The sequence below is a fragment of the Ascidia mentula genome, chromosome 7 (genome assembly GCF_947561715.1).
Source record: "Ascidia mentula chromosome 7, kaAscMent1.1, whole genome shotgun sequence".
Lineage (NCBI taxonomy): Eukaryota > Metazoa > Chordata > Ascidiacea > Phlebobranchia > Ascidiidae > Ascidia > Ascidia mentula.
Window position 1 is genome coordinate 2,894,711 of NC_138572.1, and position 21,445 is coordinate 2,916,155.

The window sequence follows — 21,445 nt, forward strand, 5'->3', positions numbered from 1 at the left end:
GTATCGGGGAATTGTGTCCCTACTCTAGCAACAGCTGCAACCTGAGTACATGTGCAATAACTCTTTAATCATAGGTTATGTTCTGATCTATGGGGAACAAATGTCTCACCAATAAAATTGTACGACATAGTTTCACAATCGTATGCACTTTTTAATAACTTTATTAATGCAATGCAATTCTGCAATGATATCCACGACAAAACCTTTCCATTCCGGTCTGTTTGTAATAATTATTTACCTGCAAAGTTTGCTGCTTGGTTTGAAGGGTTAGGGTGCTGTTGTTGGGTATAATAACCCGATCCATCAAATTTTGAAGTGCTTGCAGTAATAGTTGCTTACGTGTTGTAGAATCACTGTCAAAGATTTACAAGCATTTTCAAAAGACAACATTTAGATATGCTGTAAATGATTGCATTTATCATTTTTTTGTTCAAGTATTGCTAAAGTAATTTTAATTTCGGAAACACAATGGCGCCATGTTAATATTGTAACAATCGCTATAGGCTTCTCCGAATATTTTTGTACATATATAAGTAAAATACCTTGTTTCATTCTGTGGCAAGGAACCTGAAACTTGATCAATCGCCACCAAAGCACCAAGAAGGGTTGTTGGCGTAATCTACGATAAACAAATATATGTAAGCTCGACATGTTTCATAAATATTCAAAACTTGATCGCACGTTGACTTTAGCTGGATCCAGAAGGCTGATTAAGACAATTGTGTCCACAACTGCATTGGCGTCACTTGCGCTAATGTTTGTTGATTGGGATGTCAGTAGTCTTAACTCCGCTACCACGTTTGCTACAGCTTCAGTTGTGGTAGCAACCTAAAACAACCGCCTCAGTTATTTTAAATCGTATTTCTTATCACTTGCACAGGCTGATCCCTGTAGTCACTTTTAAAATTTTCTCTATTTTTTTTTATCAGAACAGACGTATTTTATGCACTGTGAATATGAGGATGTCCTGTTTCGGTTTTCACAAAGCTACCACTTTAAAATATTAAAACCAAATACGTGCGCAGACTCGTAAATAATACAGTTCGATATGCCTTTATTAAAATCAAAATTCGGTAAAGAAGAAAAAATGCGTTTTTACTTGAACTTGTACGACGGATGATAAGTTTTGTGAGCACGCCACCACGCGGATGTTTTGAAGCTTTGCTGAAGATGTTTCAGTTCCCAAACAGCTGGCTGTGGCGTCTGCCCTACCTTTATCACAATATACAACCCATTACTGGACAACCGCAATTCCAAAAACAAGTATTTACCATTGGGACATGTGTTATTGGAAACGGGAGTTTCTCCAAGGCTTGAACGCGGAAAGTTGTATGTAGCATTTGTAGTTGGATCTAAAACTGATCCGGAAGAACAGAAAGCTAAAACAAGCGAAAGGATATTGACAATATTTCGTCCTCTTTGCGTTTCGTAAAAGGACTTACGTTGGCAGTGAAAGCCATTCCCTTCAAAATTACTGTTGCACTCACAGCGATACGATGAGGAGGTCGGTATACACAAAGCGTTATTATGGCAACTTGCATTCCGGCAAACGTCAATTTCTGTACCAAATAGGTTACGGATATTATTAAACCGTACAAAGGGATTCGAATACGTGGCAAATTTTCACATCCCAAAGAGTTTGGAAGTATTTATAGTCGGTGTACCTTGAATTATAACAAAATGGGCACTACGTTTGAATTAACCTTTCTTTATGCTATCGAATGGCTTTGCAAAGAAAACGTTGTCAATTTTGCTGGGCACACCGAAATCTTACCAGTTAAACAATTGAAACCCGTAAAGCTCGCAAGGCACTCGCATTTGTATCCGTTTACTAATCTCATGCAAGTTCCTTGGTTCAGACAAGGCGACGACAAGCATTCGTTTATTTCTGGAATATATAGATTTAATCCATTATCAAATGATTTCAATTAGATGTCAATATCTTCTAATAGCCGCTTGTTGCGGATGATAACCTCGACACTAACCTATAGAACAGTTTTTTCCGCTAAATCCTGGAGCGCAAGTGCAGTTGAAGTTGTTTGGAAGATTTGTACAATTTCCACCATTGGCGCACGGCGATGAGATGCACTCATCAATATCTATATGGACACCAATAATTACAGCTGACACTGTGTTCTACCATCACGACATACCTGTGCAGTTTCTTCCAGTATAGCCATCTTCACAAGTACAATTAAAATCATTGATTAGTTCTGAACAGTTTCCATGTTGACCGCAGGGTGAAGATGAGCATTTATTGATGCCTTAAAGAAAAAATAATGTTGTTTTATGCTACAGCAGTCTTTTGGAAGTTGAGCAAATGCCTTTTATAAACCAACAAGTAAAGGGCTTTAACAAATAAGAGCAGTGCGTTTTAAGTTCCAGGAACATATCACCATTACAACAAAGTCGACATTAGTCGCGCAGAAAACAGATGGTAGGTAACTCACCCACTGAGCAGTTTTTTCCTACAAAGCCAGGAATGCAGCTGCAGTTAAAGTCATTGACAAGATCCGTGCAGTTTCCGTTGAGGCATGGGTTTGATAGACATTCGTTAATTTCTGCAAAGAAAAGTCTGACTCAATGGCTACGACTTCACGCAATTGTAAGGCTGTACCTGTGGAGCAATTATAATCCGAATATCCTGGTACGCAATCACATCTATATCCGTTAACATCGTCAGTGCAATTTCCTCCGTTTAGGCATGGTGATGGATGGCAATCGTCAATATCTGGGAGAAAGGAAAAGGTTAGAAACTAATTTATTTCATTAATACCAATACAATAAAATACTATAGTCCATTAATGTGTTTGTAATCAGCCACTGCATGCCACAATATGACAAATATAGCGAGCAGTGCGAAAAAAATGTGGATAACTCACCCATTGAGCAGTTTTTTCCTACAAAGCCAGGAATGCAGCTGCAGTTAAAGTCATTCACAAGATCCGTGCAGTTTCCGTTGAGGCATGGGTTTGATAGACATTCGTTAATTTCTGCAAAGATAAGCCTGACTCAATGGCTACGACTTCACGCAATGGTAGGTCTGTACCTGTGGAGCAATTATAATCCGAATATCCTGGTACGCAATCACATCTATATCCATTAACATCGTCAGTGCAATTTCCCCCGTTCAGGCATGGTGATGGTTGGCAATCGTCAATATCTGAGCGAAAGGAATAAGTTAGGACACGCTTTTATCCCGGTACCTTCGGTCCGCTAGGTCGGCTTGGTTGGCTGGGTTCAATATAGTTTCACGATGGTCCGCTTTTTGGTATACTACAAGTTCGCACGCTAGATACCTTTTGCATTCTATGCAAGTAAAACAGTCAATAGTTTAAATAAAAACGTAATTGTTTACCAACATATTTATGTAAATGCAAGAATTAAAAACAATAGGAGTACTTGTAGAGCAATTTTCCCCCGTGTATCCTTGTTCACAAGTGCAGTTAAAGTCGTTCATGAGATTACTGCAGTTCCCGTGTGCGCATGGATTCGACAAGCATTCGTCGATATCTGCAGTGTTATTTCATAAAAAAATTCTTTATTTCATGAATACCAATACAATAAAACACTATAGTTCAAGAATGTGTTTGTAATCAGCCACTGCATGCCACCACATGACAAATATAGCGAGCAGTGCGTTTTAGGTTCAAGGAATATATCACCACTACTACAAAGTCGAAATTAGTCGAGCAGTACAAAATTGTATGTAACTCACCCACTGAGCAGTTTTTTCCTTCAAAGCCAGGCATGCAGCTGCAGTTAAGGTCATTTACAAGATCCGTGCAGTTTCCGTTAATGCATGGGTTTGATAGACATTCGTTAATATCTGGCAAAAAAAACCTCTAGTAATAAAAACGACATTACGCAATGGTAAGTCTGCACCTGTGGAGCAATTATAATCCGAATATCCTGGTACGCAGTCACATCTATATCCGTTAACATCGTCAGTGCAATTTCCTCCGTTTAGACATGGTGATGGATGACAATCGTCAACATCTGAGCGAAAGGAATAGGTTAGGATACGTTTTTATCCCTGTACCTTCGGTCAGCTAGGTCGGCTAGGTTGGCTGGGTTCGCTATGGTTGGCTGAGTTCATAGGTTCGATATGTTTCGTCTTTTGGTACAGCAGGTTCGCTCGCTAGGTACCTTTTGCATTCTATGCAAACGAAACAATCATTTGTTCAATTAAAATCGTAAGTGTTTACCAACGTATTTATGTAAAAGCAAGAACTAAAAGCGACAGCAGTACTTGTAGAGCAATTTTTCCCTGTGTATCCTTGTTCACAAGTGCAGTTAAAGTCGTTTATGAGATTACTGCAGTTCCCGTGTGCGCATGGATTCGACAAGCACTCGTCGATATCTGAAACAAAGTGTTATTTCATAAAGAATTACATTAACTTATTTCATGAATATCAATACGATAAAATACTTTATATAGACCATACTGTGTTTCTGATCAACCACTGCATGCCACCATATGATAAAAATTGTTGATTTAAAATCCCCTATTACGATGTATGTTAATTTGTACTGTTGTGCAGTCACCATGAAAATAAACATTAACCTCAAAGTCGATTGCTTGAATACTTGTTATACTGGACAATACATTTGTTGTAGTATTGCAGGTTTGGCGATCAAGCTTACTACTTATAAATACACTACGTTAATACCAATCGAACAATTTCCTCCCGTGAATCCCGGGACACAGGTGCACATGAAATCGTTCACCAAATCCGAACAATTTCCGTGAACACATGGGTCCAGTGAGCAGTCATTTATATCTGAATAAAAATTTAAACAATCAATAGTTACGCGACAATTGTCCGAAGAAATTTTGCGGAAATATACCTGTGGAACAATTCTTGTCTGTGTATCCGGCTAGGCAGACGCATTCATAATCTGCCACCCTATCATTGCACGTTGCATTGTGGAAACATGGAAGTCGTTCACAATCGTCTATATCTGACAAATATTTGTAAAAAGTCAAATAATTAAGGACTATAAGGTTCACAGGCTTCGCAGCCAAGACATTTTGCTATGCGAAAAGCATGGTATAATTTTTGCGGCATTAAAGGACTAAATAGAATTTTTTTTAATTCTAATAGTTATTCTTTTACTTTTTATAACGTCTGTTAGCAACTATTAAGCCGATGCTATTAGGGTTTGCAAAATTACTTGTAGAACAATTTTTCCCGGTGTATCCAGCTACGCATGTACATTTATAATCGTTGATAAGGTCAGTACAGTTTCCATTGAATTCACAAGGCACGGGAATACAATCATCAATATCTGAAAAAGAGTATTGATAATTCTTCATAGGCCGCTAACAAACATAAGAAAATGAGCGAGCGCACATTACAGAATAAAATTTGCTGTTTTTACAGAATCACAGGGAAAGCATGCACAGTGAAGTACAGAGCACTATACCTTACCGACTGAGCAATTTCTTCCAGTGTATCCAGGGTTGCAAGTACAAGTGTAGTTGTTCACCAAATCAGTGCAGTTTCCATTGCCACATGGTCCAGGTACACATTCGTCGATATCTGAAACGAACATCATAGAAGATATTTACACTGAAATTTTATCAATTAAAACTCACCCGTAGAGCAGTTTTTATCAGTGTAGCCGGGCAGACAAACACAACTGTAGTTGCCTATCAGATTGTTGCAAGTGGAGTTATGTATGCAAGGGGATGGCTCGCATTCGTTAATATCTATGAAATGGTGTTTGTAAATTATATTGATTACAATATACATATGCAACAATACGCAGAAAAAAATCAATAAAACGTATTCGTCAATTTCTAAAAAAATGTTTTGGTGGCAAAAGCCCCATTGCAATGCATATTAATCGGGGCATAATTTGCACGACAATTAAACACATACCAGTCGCCATTTGCAAAAACGCTTGAGTAGCCTAATTTTAACCGAGAGATTACTTCCAACATGTATTTTCTCATTTATATTGTGCAGATACCATTAATCTTTCTCACCAATCGAGCAGTTTTTTCCTGTATAACCTGGTGAGCAGGAACACGAATAGTCGTCAACCAAATCTGAACAGTTACCATGAAGGCATGGGTCCGACGAACAGTCGTTTATATCTGAGATTATACACGAGATTGCATGACGCCCAAAAACACAAAACCTCATCCGATGTGGAAAATACTAGGGATGCACCGAAAGTTCGGTTTGCCGAATTTATTCGGCCGAAACCAAGGTTTTTATAATTATTCGGTTTCGGCCGAATATTTTTGCAAAATTCGGCCGAAACCGAAACTTTTTTACTGCATGCATCACTGGTACGCAAAGTTACGTATAGATTTGAATCATAGTTCAAACTGTACTAGTGTGTTTTATTTGGTAATTGTCATCGAAATCAACTTTAAGCAGTTGGTACAGCATTTTTTAAGTGCCAATAAAAGGTTGTATGATAGGATCAGAATAGGGATGTGCCAAATGGACAAAGATTCGGGTTCGTGCGAATCCAAATATATTGGTATGTAAGTGTGACGTCAATAATAGTTAGTCGTTTGCATCACGTGCGCAAGTATGTTGCTTCACCAACTATTGTTTTGCTATCATACGCCAAATAAATTGCATACAGTTGATTTCTGCAAAGTTTAATGAACTTTTGGTAACCAACAACCGAGTCTATACTATATCTCAGACGAACAGTGGCCTTTACCGCTAGTGTTTAGGAAAAACGATACTTTGATTGACATAACGTAATAAAGCCGATATGTCATGATTGAGCAAATATAATGTTGAACAACACAGGACTTCCGTTCTTTTGTTTTCAAATGCGCTTCTGTATTTTGGTGACGAAAACCCGTGCTATACGAGCAGCGCCCAGAACTGCAATACGATGTTAGACCACCAGGATTTTACTACAATCGCAACGGCATTTTCGTCACGTTTTGTTCAATCGTGGTGATAAACCAATAGCAAAAACGACTACACCAGTTCTCGTTGCATTATAAGCGGTGTGCTACCGTTATTGGTCATGCGAAAAAGACAAAACTTTAGCGGTTGTATCACACAACTATAATATGCTTTATTAAATATTCGCATACGAATCTTGCGCAACATTCGGGTTTGTACGAATCTGAAATCTGTGCTCAAATTCGGCGAATCTATTCGGGTTTGGGTTCGCCTTGTCACATCCCTAGATCAGATGCATTCCAGCATATGTTTTGTTTACATTTATTGCGATTTTTAAGAGATGGATACCAGAATTAGTTTCGGTTTATTCGGCCGAATTTATTCGGCAACTTTTGCCGAATATTCGGTTTCGGCCGAATAAAAAAAATGCTGTTTCGGTGCATCACTAGAAAATACTACTAAATTGGGTCTCAAGGATTTCGCCAAACTTCACATATAAGTCTCTGTGTACAACATAAATCTGTGCGACTTTTAACGGTTAGGTGTGACTAAGGCAACCACCTGTTAATTTTAGATACATATTTGAATTGAAATACCATCGCACAGATTTCTATGTTGACCAGGCTTACGTTGATCAAGTCTGGCGAAAATTTTGTGACTCGGTGTAATGGTATCTTCCATCCAATATACCTGTTGAGCAATTCTTATCTGTGTATCCAGGGATACAAACGCATTGATAATCTGCCACCCTATCACTACACGTTGAGTTGTTCTGGCACGGAAGCGGTTCACAGTCGTTAATGTCTGTACACAAAACCAATTAATCAAACTAATGACAAATATATAAGGACTAATTTGAATTTTGTCACGGTCTGCTATTAAGGTATTGCTTTACTTAGATCAAATCGTATAGTGTCAAGCTCTTATTGTTATTATGGGTAAAAACAAATAGCAGGTACATATATGTTAGTTGTGGAACTGTTTTATTGTTAAAACAAGGGTGCAATCTAATTAGCAAGTAAGGTTAGCTTAATTACTTGTTGAACAGTTTTTTCCAGTGAACCCAACTTCGCATGTGCATTGGTAATCATTAATAAGGTCAGTGCAATTTCCGTTAGACCCACATGGCACAGGAATACAATCGTCAACATCTAAAAATATTGAAATATCCTGAATTTGCAGAGACTACACAAACACATTAAACGATAATGGAGCAAAGTGTTACCGACTGAGCAATTTCTTCCAGTGTATCCAGGGTTACAAGTACAAGTGTAGTTGTTCACCAAATCAGTGCAGTTTCCATTGACACATGGTCCAGGTATACACTCGTCAATATCTGCAATCACCCATCACGAAATAAGAAACAATTTTACCTGTTGTAATTAATTTAATCACCCGTAGAGCAGTTTTTGTCTGTGTAGCCGGGTAGACAGTCACAACTGTAGTCAGCTATCAGGTCGTTGCAAGTGGAGCTATGTTGACAAGAAGACGGATCGCATTCATTGATATCTATAAATGGGCGATGTTAAAAATTAAAATACATTTTTATTACAGAATAGTGTTAAATATTAAAATACATTTAATTATTTTAATTATTAGTTGGATATTAATTGGACAATTCGTAATCTCAGAACATTCGGGCGATTGCTTGCTACGTTTGGCGTCCATACTGTCGAGTAAGTTACATTCAGTAACTTCCCATGTAATGTACTCACCAATTGAGCAGTTCTTTCCTGTATAACCTGGTGAGCAGGAACAATTATAGTCGTTGACCAAATCTGAACAGCTTCCGTTATGGTGACATGGGTCCGGCGAACAATCGTTTATATCTAATAGCAAAAAGTAATACTAAATGCCGCTCCTGGGCATCTTAACCCCTATACCTGTTGAGCAATTCTTGTCTGTATATCCAGGAACACAAACGCATTGATAATCTGCCACCCTATCACTACACGTTGAGTTGTGATGACATGGGAGTGGTTCACAGTCGTTAATATCTATAAGCGTAGGTTTAACACATTTACACAGCTTTTTGTTTGCACAAGGCAACAGTTTGATTTAAAGAGGCAGTTATTCCTACCTATTGAACAGTTCCTTCCAGTGTAACCAACGTCGCACGTACAGTTGTAATCATTTATCAAATCAGTGCAATTACCGTGGGTCCCACAGGGAACAGGATTGCATTCGTCAATATCTAGAAAATGTGCAAGTTTTGATGGCCTGTTACGTTTTAGGATGCAAATGTAAACTTTGGGCTTGGAAAGGGTCATCGAAACCGGCCTTCGACAATTACAGAATAGTGATAATTTCGTTTTGGTTGCAACTAGTCGCGTTACTTAAAGTACTGATAAACTGCTCAAAGTCATTCTTACCAATGGAACAATTTCTTCCAGTGTAACCTGGAGTACATGTGCATGTGTAGTTGTTCACCAGATCAGTACAATTACCGTAAACACATGGTACTGGAATGCATTCGTTGATATCTGTAATGGATGTTTAGGTTCTGTTTCTTGTATTAGCTTATAGTCAAACAATTTTTATACTTACTGGTTGAGCAATTCTTGTCAGTGTAGCCAGGTAGACAGATACAATTATAATCAGCTATTAGATCGCTACATGTTGATCCATGTTGACAAGGGAGTGGGTCGCAGTCGTTTATATCTACAGGAAGGTTTCGTGTTGGGGGTTGGTGCAGGGCAATTATCGCAATATAAGTGAGCTACTTTGTAAGCAAGGCAAAAGTAAACCCGATACAGAGTGTACACAAGTACAATGGATAATCTAATTTAGGCGTAACATGTACCAGGAGTATCATTATACCATGATACGCGTTTTGTTACACTTACTTATTGAACAATTCTTTCCTGCGTAGCCTGCACTACATGAGCAGTTGAAGTCGTTAATCAAATCAGTGCAATTTCCGCCGTGGTGGCAAGGGTTGGAATCGCACTCGTTTATATCTTCCAGTAAAATGAGGTTTTTGAGAAGATTTAGTTTAAAATGTAAGGTCATAAACGTGATCACTGAACTAAGTTGCAGCAGCAAGACATCCTGTTTACTGTTTCCGCGGTAAGGAAATTATATCCGTGACAACAGCCTTAAATTACTTAGTATTTTCGGGTACGTAGGCTAATAATCGTGCTTGCTATTCACTAATGATATGCACAGTTTTAGATCACGACAAGGATATTACCTGCCACAGCTTTAAAGACACATATACGAACACACATAGTAGTGATACAGGTTTATAAACAAGGTTTGAACTTTGTATGCATAAGACTCACCCGTCTCGCAGTTTGTTCCGTTATACCCATGTACACAGACACAAGAATATCTGTTAAGCTGGTTTAAACAGGTCGCGCCGTTCTGACATGGCGTAGACTCACATTCATTGATATCTTAGCAAAAGTATAGATTGAATATATGGAAATGTTTATATAAAGCATAGATCTCCTACTGACAACTTCGATTGGTCTTGGCACTAAAAGTCTTGCAAAAAGTGATTACTAGGACTGACCTAGATTATTGAGTAGATTCTACTTGAATAAGAATATACCGATGATGCCGTGTAGGCAAAATCTATATATTCTGTAAACCATAATCTTGAAAGATTGTTTAACAATCTAGGAAAGTATAGATTGGTTACGCTTACATGTGCGTATCTACAAACTTCACACTTCCTCGGTGGAGGTGTAAATTATCATGGCAAATTACGCTACCGCGCTGTTATGATTTCTCCCAAATGATTTCCAGGCGGTACACGGCCGTACCTGTTTCGCAATTTTTCCCTGTGTATCCTGGGGTGCATACACATGAATAGTCGTTAACATGGTCGACGCACGTTGAGCTGTGTTGACAAAGGGATGGATTGCAATCGTCAATATCTGCAAAACGCAATGTTTAACTTAAAATAGGTGCCCTCCTTTTGCTCGAGTGGAGTAATTAGTAAGTTTATCACACCTAGTGTGTCCGTCCAGTGACTCGAACCATACTGATAACTGATCCTTTTTTAGCGCCAAGTCTCGGAAAGATCCGGGTTATTTATACTTTTTTGCCCTTCTGGGCGTTGGTTGATTTTAATTAAGGCATAAAATTTCATGGCAAAGCAAATGCTCTAGCAACTGACACCGCAGTTTGAAGGGTACAAATATATAAGATTTCGTAATCTTACATTTTCGAAACAAGCGGTAGTTTACTGTTTATGTTACATGTAACATCCCTCATGGCTGTTGCCAAAGTTTGACAACAGGACGCATGTAGGATAAGACCCACGCGAAAATGCTTGAAAGAAATGTGTTTCCTTGTTATTAGGCAACTTTCCTTACCGGTTTGACAGTTTTTATCGGTGTAGCCTGGAACACAGAAGCAAGTGTAATCCAACACATCGTCGCTGCATGTTGCATTGTTGACACAAGGCGTGGATTGACATGCGTTCACATCTGGTCAGAATGCAAATGTTAGAACAACTACTTATATGACTCTTGAAGTAAATAGTTTAGCAGAACTACATCGTGTCTTCTTGCATTTGTTTGCCACTAACAGGGTGACAAAAGCACTCAATTTTCCTTTTTTCCTTGCCTTTTCGCGAAGCGGGATGCCGCAAGCAACCTTGTTTTCAGTAACGCCAGACAAGTTTTACGGGTTGACGTTTTTGCCTTACTACAACAGTGTGTAAGTACCCGCAGGGACTTAATTGTTTAATTGTTGAAGCACAATGTGTTAATGCAGCGAAGAGCAAGATTTATGCATTTCAATGCCTTACGAGGGTTAACTGTCTCTTGTGATCAGACTGCTGAATAAAGTAATTTGAAAGCAGTATGTATCCTGAAATGCATGCAATTATCTGATCACCTGTGTTAGCCGACGAGTTCACGATATCAGATGCACCCGACGAGAAATAGTAGATTCGCAAAACCGAGGTTGATGAAAATGTTTGGCTGACCGATAGACCCCCGGTTAGTTTCACAGATAATACGTTTCCTTCGTAAATCTGTATGGATAGAATTTCTTTGTTCCGTGGAAAAATTGTGACAGATTATTAAATACGGCGTCTTAGATTTGGGTATTCGGGTAAGAGGTAACAATATCAAACACACTGTATTGTATTTAAAACTGTTTGTAAGTATAACCAAACATGTTTTTAAAACAACCGCTTTTTTCGACCTTATATGGACCTATATACTTTCATTATCGCAAGCAAACATTTCGACGGACAACCTCGTTCAACGCATCTACCAATTGAGTTTACTCCATTTTAGCTTAAAAGCTATAGATTCATAAATAAATTAGGATATAAACTGTGAAAATTTTGAACTAACACAAATCACTCATGATACTATGTAATACTAGGTAACTGGCATTTGGTCAACTATGTAACCTCAAAAATACTGGTGCTGTCGTTTTGCAACGTGACTGCTGTTTTCAAGCCTATTTTTGATCCAGCGGAAAAGAAATTCCATCCACACTGCTGGACACCCTTGGCACCGGAAAGATCCAACGTTAGCTCTGTGTTGCTTGTTGTCTGAGTATATCCGCAAGTTTCAACTGTTAAAGTAAGTGTTTCAGCGTGTAATATAATTAAACAGAAGGGAGTTATTTTCTTACGATTCTGTAGTGATGTTATGCCCCAAGGTGATATAACTTAGCTAGTTTTCATAGACGTTTTTTTAAGTTTTTTTACTATTTTTAAGTGCGCTTTTGCTGTTTATCACGCAGTTTAGTATTTTGCACTAAATACGTGTAGTTTGGTTGTTTCCTTCAACAGCTTTAAATTGCGGTGAGATATTGTTGGTTGGTTATTTTACCAGAAATTACAGATGACAGAGTACGAACATGGTTCACACGTATTGACACACCTTCCATATATTGGAACAGAAATCCTGTGTTGCTCACAGATGAATCGCTGTGAAAAACAAGTCTTGCTGAGGAGCTGTGAACTACGATGTTTATGTTGCTCGTGCTTCCTCTGTATATTCCAAGCAGATTGTTGCCATCAAACACCTGTATAAAATACTTGAATTTTTTGACCATTTAAGGCTTAAATTTGAAGTACAATTATTCCGCACTAAAAACTTAGTTTCGGTTTGATTACTGGATACATAAAAAGGGCGATTTGCAAATAAGTTAAATGCAAACAAAATGTGGATGCTAATAGCTACGGCAGTTGCGTCACGGTGACGGCGTCAAAAAAGATGACGCACTCTAATTGGGAATGATTGCATTTAAATGTGCAACCAGTTGGTATTTAATCAGTTAGTCAGTAAACTGAATCACAAGCACATGCAAATGTTTACACCATTGCTTATACCTCTAAGTAATCGCAACAGCTTTCCGTATTAAGGGTCACAATTTTAATATACAAACTCCCGCTAGAGTTTTGAGGGGAGACGTTCCACGTGCAGTTCGAGTTGTCTTCATAGTAATTGGGATAGCCGACAGAATAGGCCTCTTGAGTGCTACTGTTTGCCACGAAATCCCCACCACATGTTTGTGCTGCATCATAACAAGGTGTGATCAGTAAATTTGGCCTAATTGTCTGCGTTCAATGATTCAGTCATGTGCGTTTGTTTAATGAAAGGAAGTCATCAATAATTTGTAGTCTGTTCGCCATTAATCAAGCCATTCGGATTGTGTTGCCTACTTCAGTGGCCAATATAGACAACGGTCCAATCCAAACGAAGAATTTTGTCATGATACGAAAGACTTTGTATAATATTATATTAATCACAAGCTTTCAGTAATTTAAACATCATCGTACAGTATTAAATTGCAAATATTTTTATACTTACGTGAAAATAGGATTCATATTTCAACCGAAAAAACACACTTAGATTCACTAACTATGTACAATTTAAATAAATTGTCACTGACTCTGCCAGGCATGTTTTATTGCTAAATATGCCAGAAGAGCAGTATTCAGCAACGTACAAAAAAAGCAACGTTAAGCAGCATTTCTAAATTCCTCAAAATTTTTTGTCACATGGCCAAATGTACGGAAGCACACCAAGGAGAAATTTAATGTATCTTACCCGAGGAAAATTTCAATTGTCCCAGAATAAGCGCAGCGAAACAGTAAGTACTTGGTTTCATCATATGCCACTTCATAATCCGCACGTTTGGCTTACACACAAATGCTATTTGTAAACACTGGCACTTGCCATCCGATATACACACATAGCTGCAACGCACTGCAGACAGTAATAAGATGAATGTCAGTTAAAGTATATCTGGCCTACCCCCAATCTCTAAGTCGTTCACAGCTTCTGAATAATCACTAATGTGCTTGATGCATGTGGGGTTTTTATTCGCCATTTCCCATGACGGCAGTGGTGATCAGCAACATTTATAAATCATTGCTCGTAATCGCTTTAATGTCATGCATAAACGTAATTATCAATATACCCGAGGTAACGAGTACATTAAGTGTGCTATTTGCAATAAACTGAACCCAAACACCAGGTCTCTGTACGTCATTGTTACTTTATTGGCTCGCTGGGTGGTTGTAGGACGATCGTGAGATTTATTGCAATTTGAGCGGATGGTCTTGTGATCAACCCTTGTCAAGTCTTTGTAGTGCTAATCGTCCTCGTTTGTTGTATGTTCTTCTGTGAGTTGGGTTCATGCAAGCAGCATACAGCTCTGAGGCACGGATCCCACCACAGTTTCCGAACTACGTCATTGCGGACGCAATTGACGTAGAACAAAAGGAAGCCCTACAAAACGCAAGAAATGTGTAAATCACGACGTGCAGTTGTAGGTTGTACCATGGTGGCCGCTTTTGTGCGAAATTTCCGAAACATAAGAAATGGTTGTGATTTAACAAGGTTAGAAAAGTAAATTCTCTGCACCTGGGTTGAATTAAAGATTGTGAAGAGCCACGCCATGACCTGCTTATACGCCACGTTATCTGCAACTAAAAGCAGAAAACCAAACACCCACGTCAAACCCATGAGAATGACGAGCTGGAATGCTTTCATTACGTCGCTGGACTTTGTGGCCTTGCTTCTTACCGATGACCTAATCTGCAAAAGTATGCTGTAGTGGTAAGCTGCAGATTATGACACGGGGCCTGACGGCACTATTGGTTGAGCTTTGCTTGGCCATAGTGTTTCCACCTTGTTTTCTCCGTAAGGTTGCACCTAGTTTGGTGCCCAACGGTTGACGGTGGTTGTATAGTCACCACAAAGTGGAAGTCTTTGCTTGGCCGTTTGGTAAACAAAGTCGTCTGAAAGTCACACCAGCTGCAATGATGAGACCTTGTAGGTCTAAACAGTGGCCATCTGTCTGCAGCTTACAAAATTATATAAACGTACAGTAGTCTATATTAGTGTTGGGAATTTTTTTTTCTTATTTATCAACTGTAATTGGTCATGTGTATAAGCTGCAGACAGATGGCCACTGTTTCGATTGGTCATGTTTGCACATTGGCTCGAATCTGTTGGGAAATGTGTTTAATTTCCCTTTAAGGCAATTATTTTAAGGTATTAAAGGCCCGGGTTTTGTCTAACCTTTTTTCTTTTGCAGGTGATGCTGTACATGATAAAGCAGAATATCACCAAGTTAACCAGAGCCATTACTCCAACGGGGACCAAAAAGCCGTAGTTAAGGGAGTAGGAATGAAGCCAGCATACATGACGTGAGTTGTAGGTAGATTCAAAGAATATATCGTCTGCAATGTAGTTTGGATTTGCTTGAGATACAAGCACAGGTCATGATAAATATTTGTATAATTATTATACAAACAACAAAGAGAACATTTAGTTCGCTTGACCATTTTACGCTATTGATATACACATACACAACTTCCAGATCGCTAACGTACTCTCTATGAAATATGCATAAACTACAGCATTTTACTCAAGCTTATCGTAAGAATCAGCAAAGAACACGGAAACTTCTGAGCATTTCAGGCAATTGCAGGCAGCCATTTAAAATGTTCTGCTTCGCCATAAATGCTCCTTGTCACCTTCACGATACTTGGGTATATCCTGCTGAATAATGGTCAGAACAACAGTAACCGTCACAATCACAAGTGGTAGGAGATAAGAAATAGCAGCAGCCAAGCTTCGGGCAAAGGTCCTCCTTTCCCCCACCTGTGTACACACGAATTTGTAAACACAGGGATCAATGTTAGTCCAACTAACACATGATGTATTTCTTTCACAAGTTTGTACCTTGACAAACGCCATATACATGTTTGCCGCATTACAGGTCATCCAAAACCACGTGGCTAACAAGAAGTAGTGCAAAAGGGCGGTAGTGACGTAGCAAGTGATGCGATTTTCCACTTGGTTAGTCCCGGCAACAAAGAGAATGTTAGCAATCAGTAAACACAAGCTGATGTTGACGATAAAGGGCGTCGGTGTCCGTTGTCGCAGTTCTCTAATAAAAGAAACAATTTTTAGAAACACTAGACGACCATTCTTAGTTTCATGGAATGCTCTCCCCTATCGCTAATTTTGTTGTTGAAAATTTTTTCACAATTTCCTAATGGATTATACTTTGACAGAATTATGAATTATTTGCATTATTGCTGGAAGAGTCAGATTCTCCCAATTTGAATGCAAAAAATTTTTTGATTTCAATGACGCATTCTATGATTGGTTACAGATCCAGGATACAGTTTTCCTACCTAACACATAGGAACACACATATGGTAATGAAGAGACCAAGGATGGACAAGCCACATCCAACGTAGCTCACAACAGCCATTATAAAAGCCGATGGAAGGATTTCTACTTGCTGCAAGGAAATGGAATATCTCAGTTATTTGACAGAACATTAATACTAGGAAAAAAGCAAAAGTCGCACAAATTCCACATTTTGTGGTGAGACGAAAAAAATCTTGACGTCAACACGTCTAAAAGTCGATAAAACTTACTATAAGCATAGCGAAATTAGCCAGTTTGGTACAACTGCATTGTGGAGGCCAACTTCCCACGACGAACTGGCAGCCGCTAGGTGTCCATGAGAGACTGTTTTTGTCCCAAACCACGCACTGTGTTCGAGTCACCAGATCCTGCAGGAATACAGGCTCGACGTTAATTTCTAAGTAATGTGTAAATCATAGACTACGCAATTGCGACTTGGCAACGGTTTAAATGCCCTTGTCAGTCGAAATGATGCTAAGATTTTCATCGCATTTTGTTTGAAATATGATGCCTTTTCAGGTTATATTTGGGTACCTTAAATGGATTAGTCGTTAGTTTGGTTTTTCCCTGTTTAGCTTTCTCCTGATGAAACGTGACAGTAATAGGATCATCAACGTCGGTCGACGCATTAAAATTTTCTATGTTGGCACATGCAACCTGTAATGGAAAACATACATATATGAAACACTACAGTTCAAGGTAATAGTAGCTTCATAGGCCTTTTTAACTTTGAAGTCCATCAAAACTGTGTTTCAAAATAAAGGGTCATTTTGTGCGTGCGGTGACAGGGAGTGTAATTTGCCACATCAGTCATTTAGTCATTGTCCATCGGTAATTTTGGAAGCCAGAAGGAAGGCATACTATGACGCCATGTGTGTTTTGATAAACGTGGAATGAATAATTTTTGTGTTGTTGTGATTAAGACCTAATTGAAAAGTGGGAGTCTATGCTTAAATATAAACCGAATGGTCATTGTTACTGAAGATTCTTGACATACATGAGACACATTGCCAGTTGAAGGGAAGAACAAGTCATTATGATACACGATGTATGAGACGCGCAAATTTGTGCGATTGAAGCTACTGTAGGCTTTCTGAAGCAACGAAGTTGGTAGGTTGATCGATACAGGTGCCGCGGTCCCAGCAAAATCATTGAAACTGGTGTAGGGAGTTAATGCTTCATGTACGTTTTGCACTAAATCCACAACCTGAAAAAAATACTTGTTGGTTTGCATCAATGATATTTTTTTGACAAAATATTAGTAATTGATGGTGCACTGTTTTGGACAGACTGACTTATAAATAACTTATAATCGCACGAGCTTTCGTGAGCTTAATCACGCTACATCAATATAACTTATATAAGTTATGGATGTTTGGTTTCATTTAGTTGCGTGCAAACGAGGGCCCTTTGCTGTCAATTATATCTCTGTCAAACGTTCCTTATACCTTCACAGTAACATCGCTGGTGTAAAATATCGGAGCAACTGCTTGCTGCAGTTCGTTAGTTGGGAGATTCAATCTGTGTGCAAATGATTCCAAGACTTCCACCAATTTCGCCATATCCTCCTTCCTTCTGAAACCGTGAAAATTATTGCATTCAGTCGTCGTAGGCAACCCTTGCATTTCATTCAACATGTCAACACATGCTGCCAGTTATGAAGTTTTAATCGATGCATTGATTGCCATATTTACCTCAAGCTCTCCAACGGTATATTCTCCCATACGATAGTGGCCACGTTATTAATTAGTTGCATCGCTTCTTGTAGAAGTGCTTGACTGACCTGCAGTGATAACCAACTGTTTTAGGGTACGGAAAGATATTTTCTAAGTGCCTTCTGAGCAAATGCTTGAATGCCCTTTTTCTGGAATGCACATTACGTGTTACCTGGAAATTGTCCCGGTGAATTAGGTCGTACAGCCCTTCCACAATCACAGCAGCTTGGTCAATGCTGATGATTTTTGTTGAAGTGACGTAACTCAGACAGGAGACCGCTTCTTCTACACTGAGCGAATTTACCGAAATCATCTGATAAACACAAATCTTGACTGTAGGTTACTCCGTTAGACCAAGACATATGTACATTTTTTTGACCAAACCGGGATTCGAACCCAGGATATCCTGACCACGAATCTCGATCAAGTTTTCATCAAAGTATATAAGTCTTGACCGATGCTGTTAATTGTCCGCCCAAGTTATGTGTACTTACGGCACCGATGCCGGCAATAGAGTCTCTGCACTGAAGCACTCTTGTGTCTGCTTTTAGCACAAATACTGCTTTCTTTGGGTTTGAAGCATCTTTTATGCAGGTTGCTTGTGCGCAGGGTGTACCTGAGCAGTTTAAATTGAATCTGATTGATTGCCAAACTGTTTCGAGATAAGTTTAATTGGATTGGCTTAACTGTATCGTTTTACATTACTAATTGTACCACTAATACTCCAAATTCATTGAATGTCAATTTTTATTAATTTACTGTAATTTATGTGGGTTAGGATTTTAAGTACGCTATATTACAATAAGCTATACGTAAGCTTCTTTGGCGACAAAACATGACATTATTACTTATGAGTGCCTTCGTACCTCATATGTAACACATATTACCTCCGCATAATTCCTTCGATGATACAATGGCTCCCAGGCTAGCACGAGGAAAAGTTAACGGAACGTTCGGCAGATTGATTGTGGTATTGGCGGGGATCGGTATAACTGGAGGTACTGGGAGGCTGGGAAGTGCAATGTTAGGAACAGAAGGCCCAATATTGTTGATGGCTCCTGCTATGGCATTCAGACCGGCGTCGATAAAACGCCTTCGCCTCGCCGTGTTTAAATTCAAGTTGATGCCTCCCGTTACTGCTTGTCCGGCAGCACAAAACGCTGAACAAATCGTCAATACAAATTTCTATATTATGCTTGATTTTTGAACAACTGTGTATCAATATGTACATGCATGCTTACGGTTTTTAATTAAAGGTAAAACAAAGAAGAATATTGGGACTTACTTCTGGTCGCTTAGATTTAGCAGCAAAATATTGAACTAAGCAATAGAATACGTCTTTTCGTTAATAAAAGAAGGTAAAAACAAGTGTTTCCAAATTAGTACACTATGCCATATATTCAAACCCTGTTCAAGAACAGAACTTCGTGATCAGCAAACAGTGCGACAAAACAAAGATATTTTATACTTACGAGTGCATGTAATCCCATTCCCTTCTGTCCGCCCCTTGCAGGTACACTTGTACGTCTTTTTATATGGGACACAGGTTGCGTATTTGTGACAGTTAGATCCAATGCATGGGTCATTGAATGTCGTAGACTTAGCGTATGTACTCGTAGTAGTTACAGCATTAGGGATTGACGTTGTAGATTTTTTGACTACCTTGGGGTAAGGAATCACCGTTGTTTTGTAGACTGCTTTCGTGTAAATGGTTGTTGGCACAAAAACTGGTTTGGCATTCGAAGTGCTTGTTAGAGAAGTGAATGGTATTAGCGGGGCTAAAAAAGGAACGTTGTATTAGAAAAAACAAACTGTTTTTGTAGAAAAGTCACTCAGAAAACAAAAGTCACTATTTTTTTCTCAATTGCTTTGACCCTCTTTGGTCAACTCTGTACAACATAAGAGGTTTATCTGATTTTGACAAAGCATTGCATTGGTAATTACTATGATAAAAACATCCTAGTAAAGTTTTTGCATGTATTTTACCTGCATTCTCTGACCACAAGATAACCAGCAGCGTCGAAAAACCAAATATCCTTTTCATTATTCGGCAAATTACAATTGTTTACTCCACTAAATAAATACAACAGAACTCCATTAGTGCGACTTTAGTTTCACATTTGCGACACCGAACTCTGTAACAAACACATATTAAACAGCTGCGTTGGCTGCATGTTGCTGAAACCCTCCTAATAAAACGAAAATTTTATTTTATAAAATTGTGCGCTTCGCTTTTAGATCATTACCAAGTCAGATAAATACCAAACTATTCTAAAACACTAAAGGACTCGATTCCAACGCCTGTAGTTTTAAGGCGGAAGAACTTATTTACAGAAGTCTTACGCGCCTTGACAAAAAAGTCGTTCCGCGACTCGCACAGATTACGTGACGTACGTTATACTGAGACACGACACGGTGAGCAGATATAGACGCAGCGAATCCAAACACGGGTCAACTTCGGTAGCATTGCCAGAAATCTTGTAACTCTTTGGACTTGCCTTTCTGATTTCTTAAATGTAAACTTGTGTTGGTTATTCGAATGCAATCTGCACAACGTGTGCGTTTTACAATCAATCGCAAAGAGGACGTTGGATTACGCCTTGGGGCTGAGAACGCAACACAGAACGTTTTCCTCGACATGCGTCGTTTGATTTAAAACGCAACACTGTACACTGCTTAAAAATGTCCAATATATGAAGAGTGTTTGCTGTGGGTCACCCCCACCGTAATGTTTGTTTATAGTACAGAAATTATGCTCAGTTGGGAACACAAATCTTTTTCCTCATAATTCTGAGTAGAAAGAGACTGGCCCATATTGTTATTAACATGATGGCATAAGGTTTTGCCGAAACGTTTTCTTTTAAACATGACAATGTGAATAACAATATGGGCCAGTCTCTTTCCACTCAGTGTACTCAGTTAGTACACTTACTTACTGTACATCACTATAATAATCCCATTGTTACACAGGGTGATATATATCTCTTGCATTAGTCTGGAATGACAGAGGCAGGATGGCAAGTGGCAATTGGCACATGACATGTGACGCCATTTCCTACTGCTCGGTAGATGACGAGTTATTCCGCCCGAGGCTTATGCCTTATTTAGGTTAGTACAATAGGAAAAATGCTGAGTCACTTTACACATATAATTTGGAACCTTGACTTTGATGGTTCTTTTCAAGGTTTAAAAC

At 38.8% G+C, this 21,445-nt stretch overlaps 2 protein-coding genes across 2 annotated transcripts; both read right to left on the reverse strand.

Annotated features, from left to right (window-relative positions):
* Positions 1-75: 75 nt before the first annotated feature.
* Positions 76-9,899, reverse strand: LOC145908952 (uncharacterized). Its single transcript, XM_082996270.1, has 34 exons — positions 9,734-9,899; positions 9,435-9,548; positions 9,260-9,370; positions 8,968-9,081; positions 8,771-8,884; positions 8,603-8,716; positions 8,283-8,396; positions 8,113-8,223; positions 7,925-8,038; positions 7,578-7,691; positions 5,996-6,106; positions 5,603-5,716; positions 5,436-5,546; positions 5,179-5,292; positions 4,852-4,965; positions 4,674-4,784; positions 4,253-4,363; positions 3,886-3,999; positions 3,719-3,829; positions 3,403-3,513; positions 3,050-3,163; positions 2,883-2,993; positions 2,618-2,731; positions 2,451-2,561; positions 2,154-2,264; positions 1,986-2,099; positions 1,775-1,888; positions 1,443-1,559; positions 1,272-1,379; positions 1,100-1,212; positions 682-828; positions 543-619; positions 239-353; positions 76-87 (listed from the first exon to the last, which is right to left on the reverse strand). The coding sequence occupies exons 1-34, from the start codon at positions 9,897-9,899 to the stop codon at positions 76-78; spliced, it is 3,786 nt and encodes a 1,261-aa protein (XP_082852396.1).
* Positions 9,900-14,278: 4,379 nt separating this feature from the next.
* LOC145909190 (adhesion G-protein coupled receptor G6-like) lies at positions 14,279-20,327 on the reverse strand. The gene is made up of 16 exons (XM_082996520.1): positions 20,239-20,327; positions 19,725-20,030; positions 19,140-19,412; positions 18,747-18,868; positions 18,425-18,565; positions 18,232-18,320; positions 17,986-18,112; positions 17,535-17,744; positions 17,072-17,194; positions 16,768-16,905; positions 16,519-16,628; positions 16,061-16,268; positions 15,853-15,979; positions 15,395-15,555; positions 14,735-14,908; positions 14,279-14,599 (listed from the first exon to the last, which is right to left on the reverse strand). Exons 1-16 carry the CDS (start codon positions 20,294-20,296, stop codon positions 14,447-14,449), a joined length of 2,520 nt encoding a protein of 839 aa, XP_082852646.1. The 5' UTR covers positions 20,297-20,327; the 3' UTR covers positions 14,279-14,446.
* Positions 20,328-21,445: the final 1,118 nt, after the last annotated feature.

Bases quoted from the DNA above. Each gene is read 5' to 3' on its own strand.
- LOC145909190 (XM_082996520.1), bottom strand. From the start codon at position 20,296: ATGAAAAGGATATTTGGTTTTTCGACGCTGCTGGTTATCTTGTGGTCA. The intron at 19,413-19,724 runs GTAAGTATAAAA...CGATTTGTTCAG, and splicing joins GAATGGGATTACATGCACTC to CGTTTTGTGCTGCCGGACAA. The intron at 18,869-19,139 runs GTAATATGTGTT...TAAACTGCTCAG, and splicing joins ATCGAAGGAATTATGCGGAG to GTACACCCTGCGCACAAGCA.
- LOC145908952 (XM_082996270.1), bottom strand. From the start codon at position 9,899: ATGACCTTACATTTTAAACTAAATCTTCTCAAAAACCTCATTTTACTG. The intron at 3,164-3,402 runs GTACTCCTATTG...CCTTTCGCTCAG, and splicing joins GGGGGAAAATTGCTCTACAA to ATATTGACGATTGCCAACCA. The intron at 620-681 runs GTGCGATCAAGT...TGTTTATCGTAG, and splicing joins TGGATCCAGCTAAAGTCAAC to ATTACGCCAACAACCCTTCT.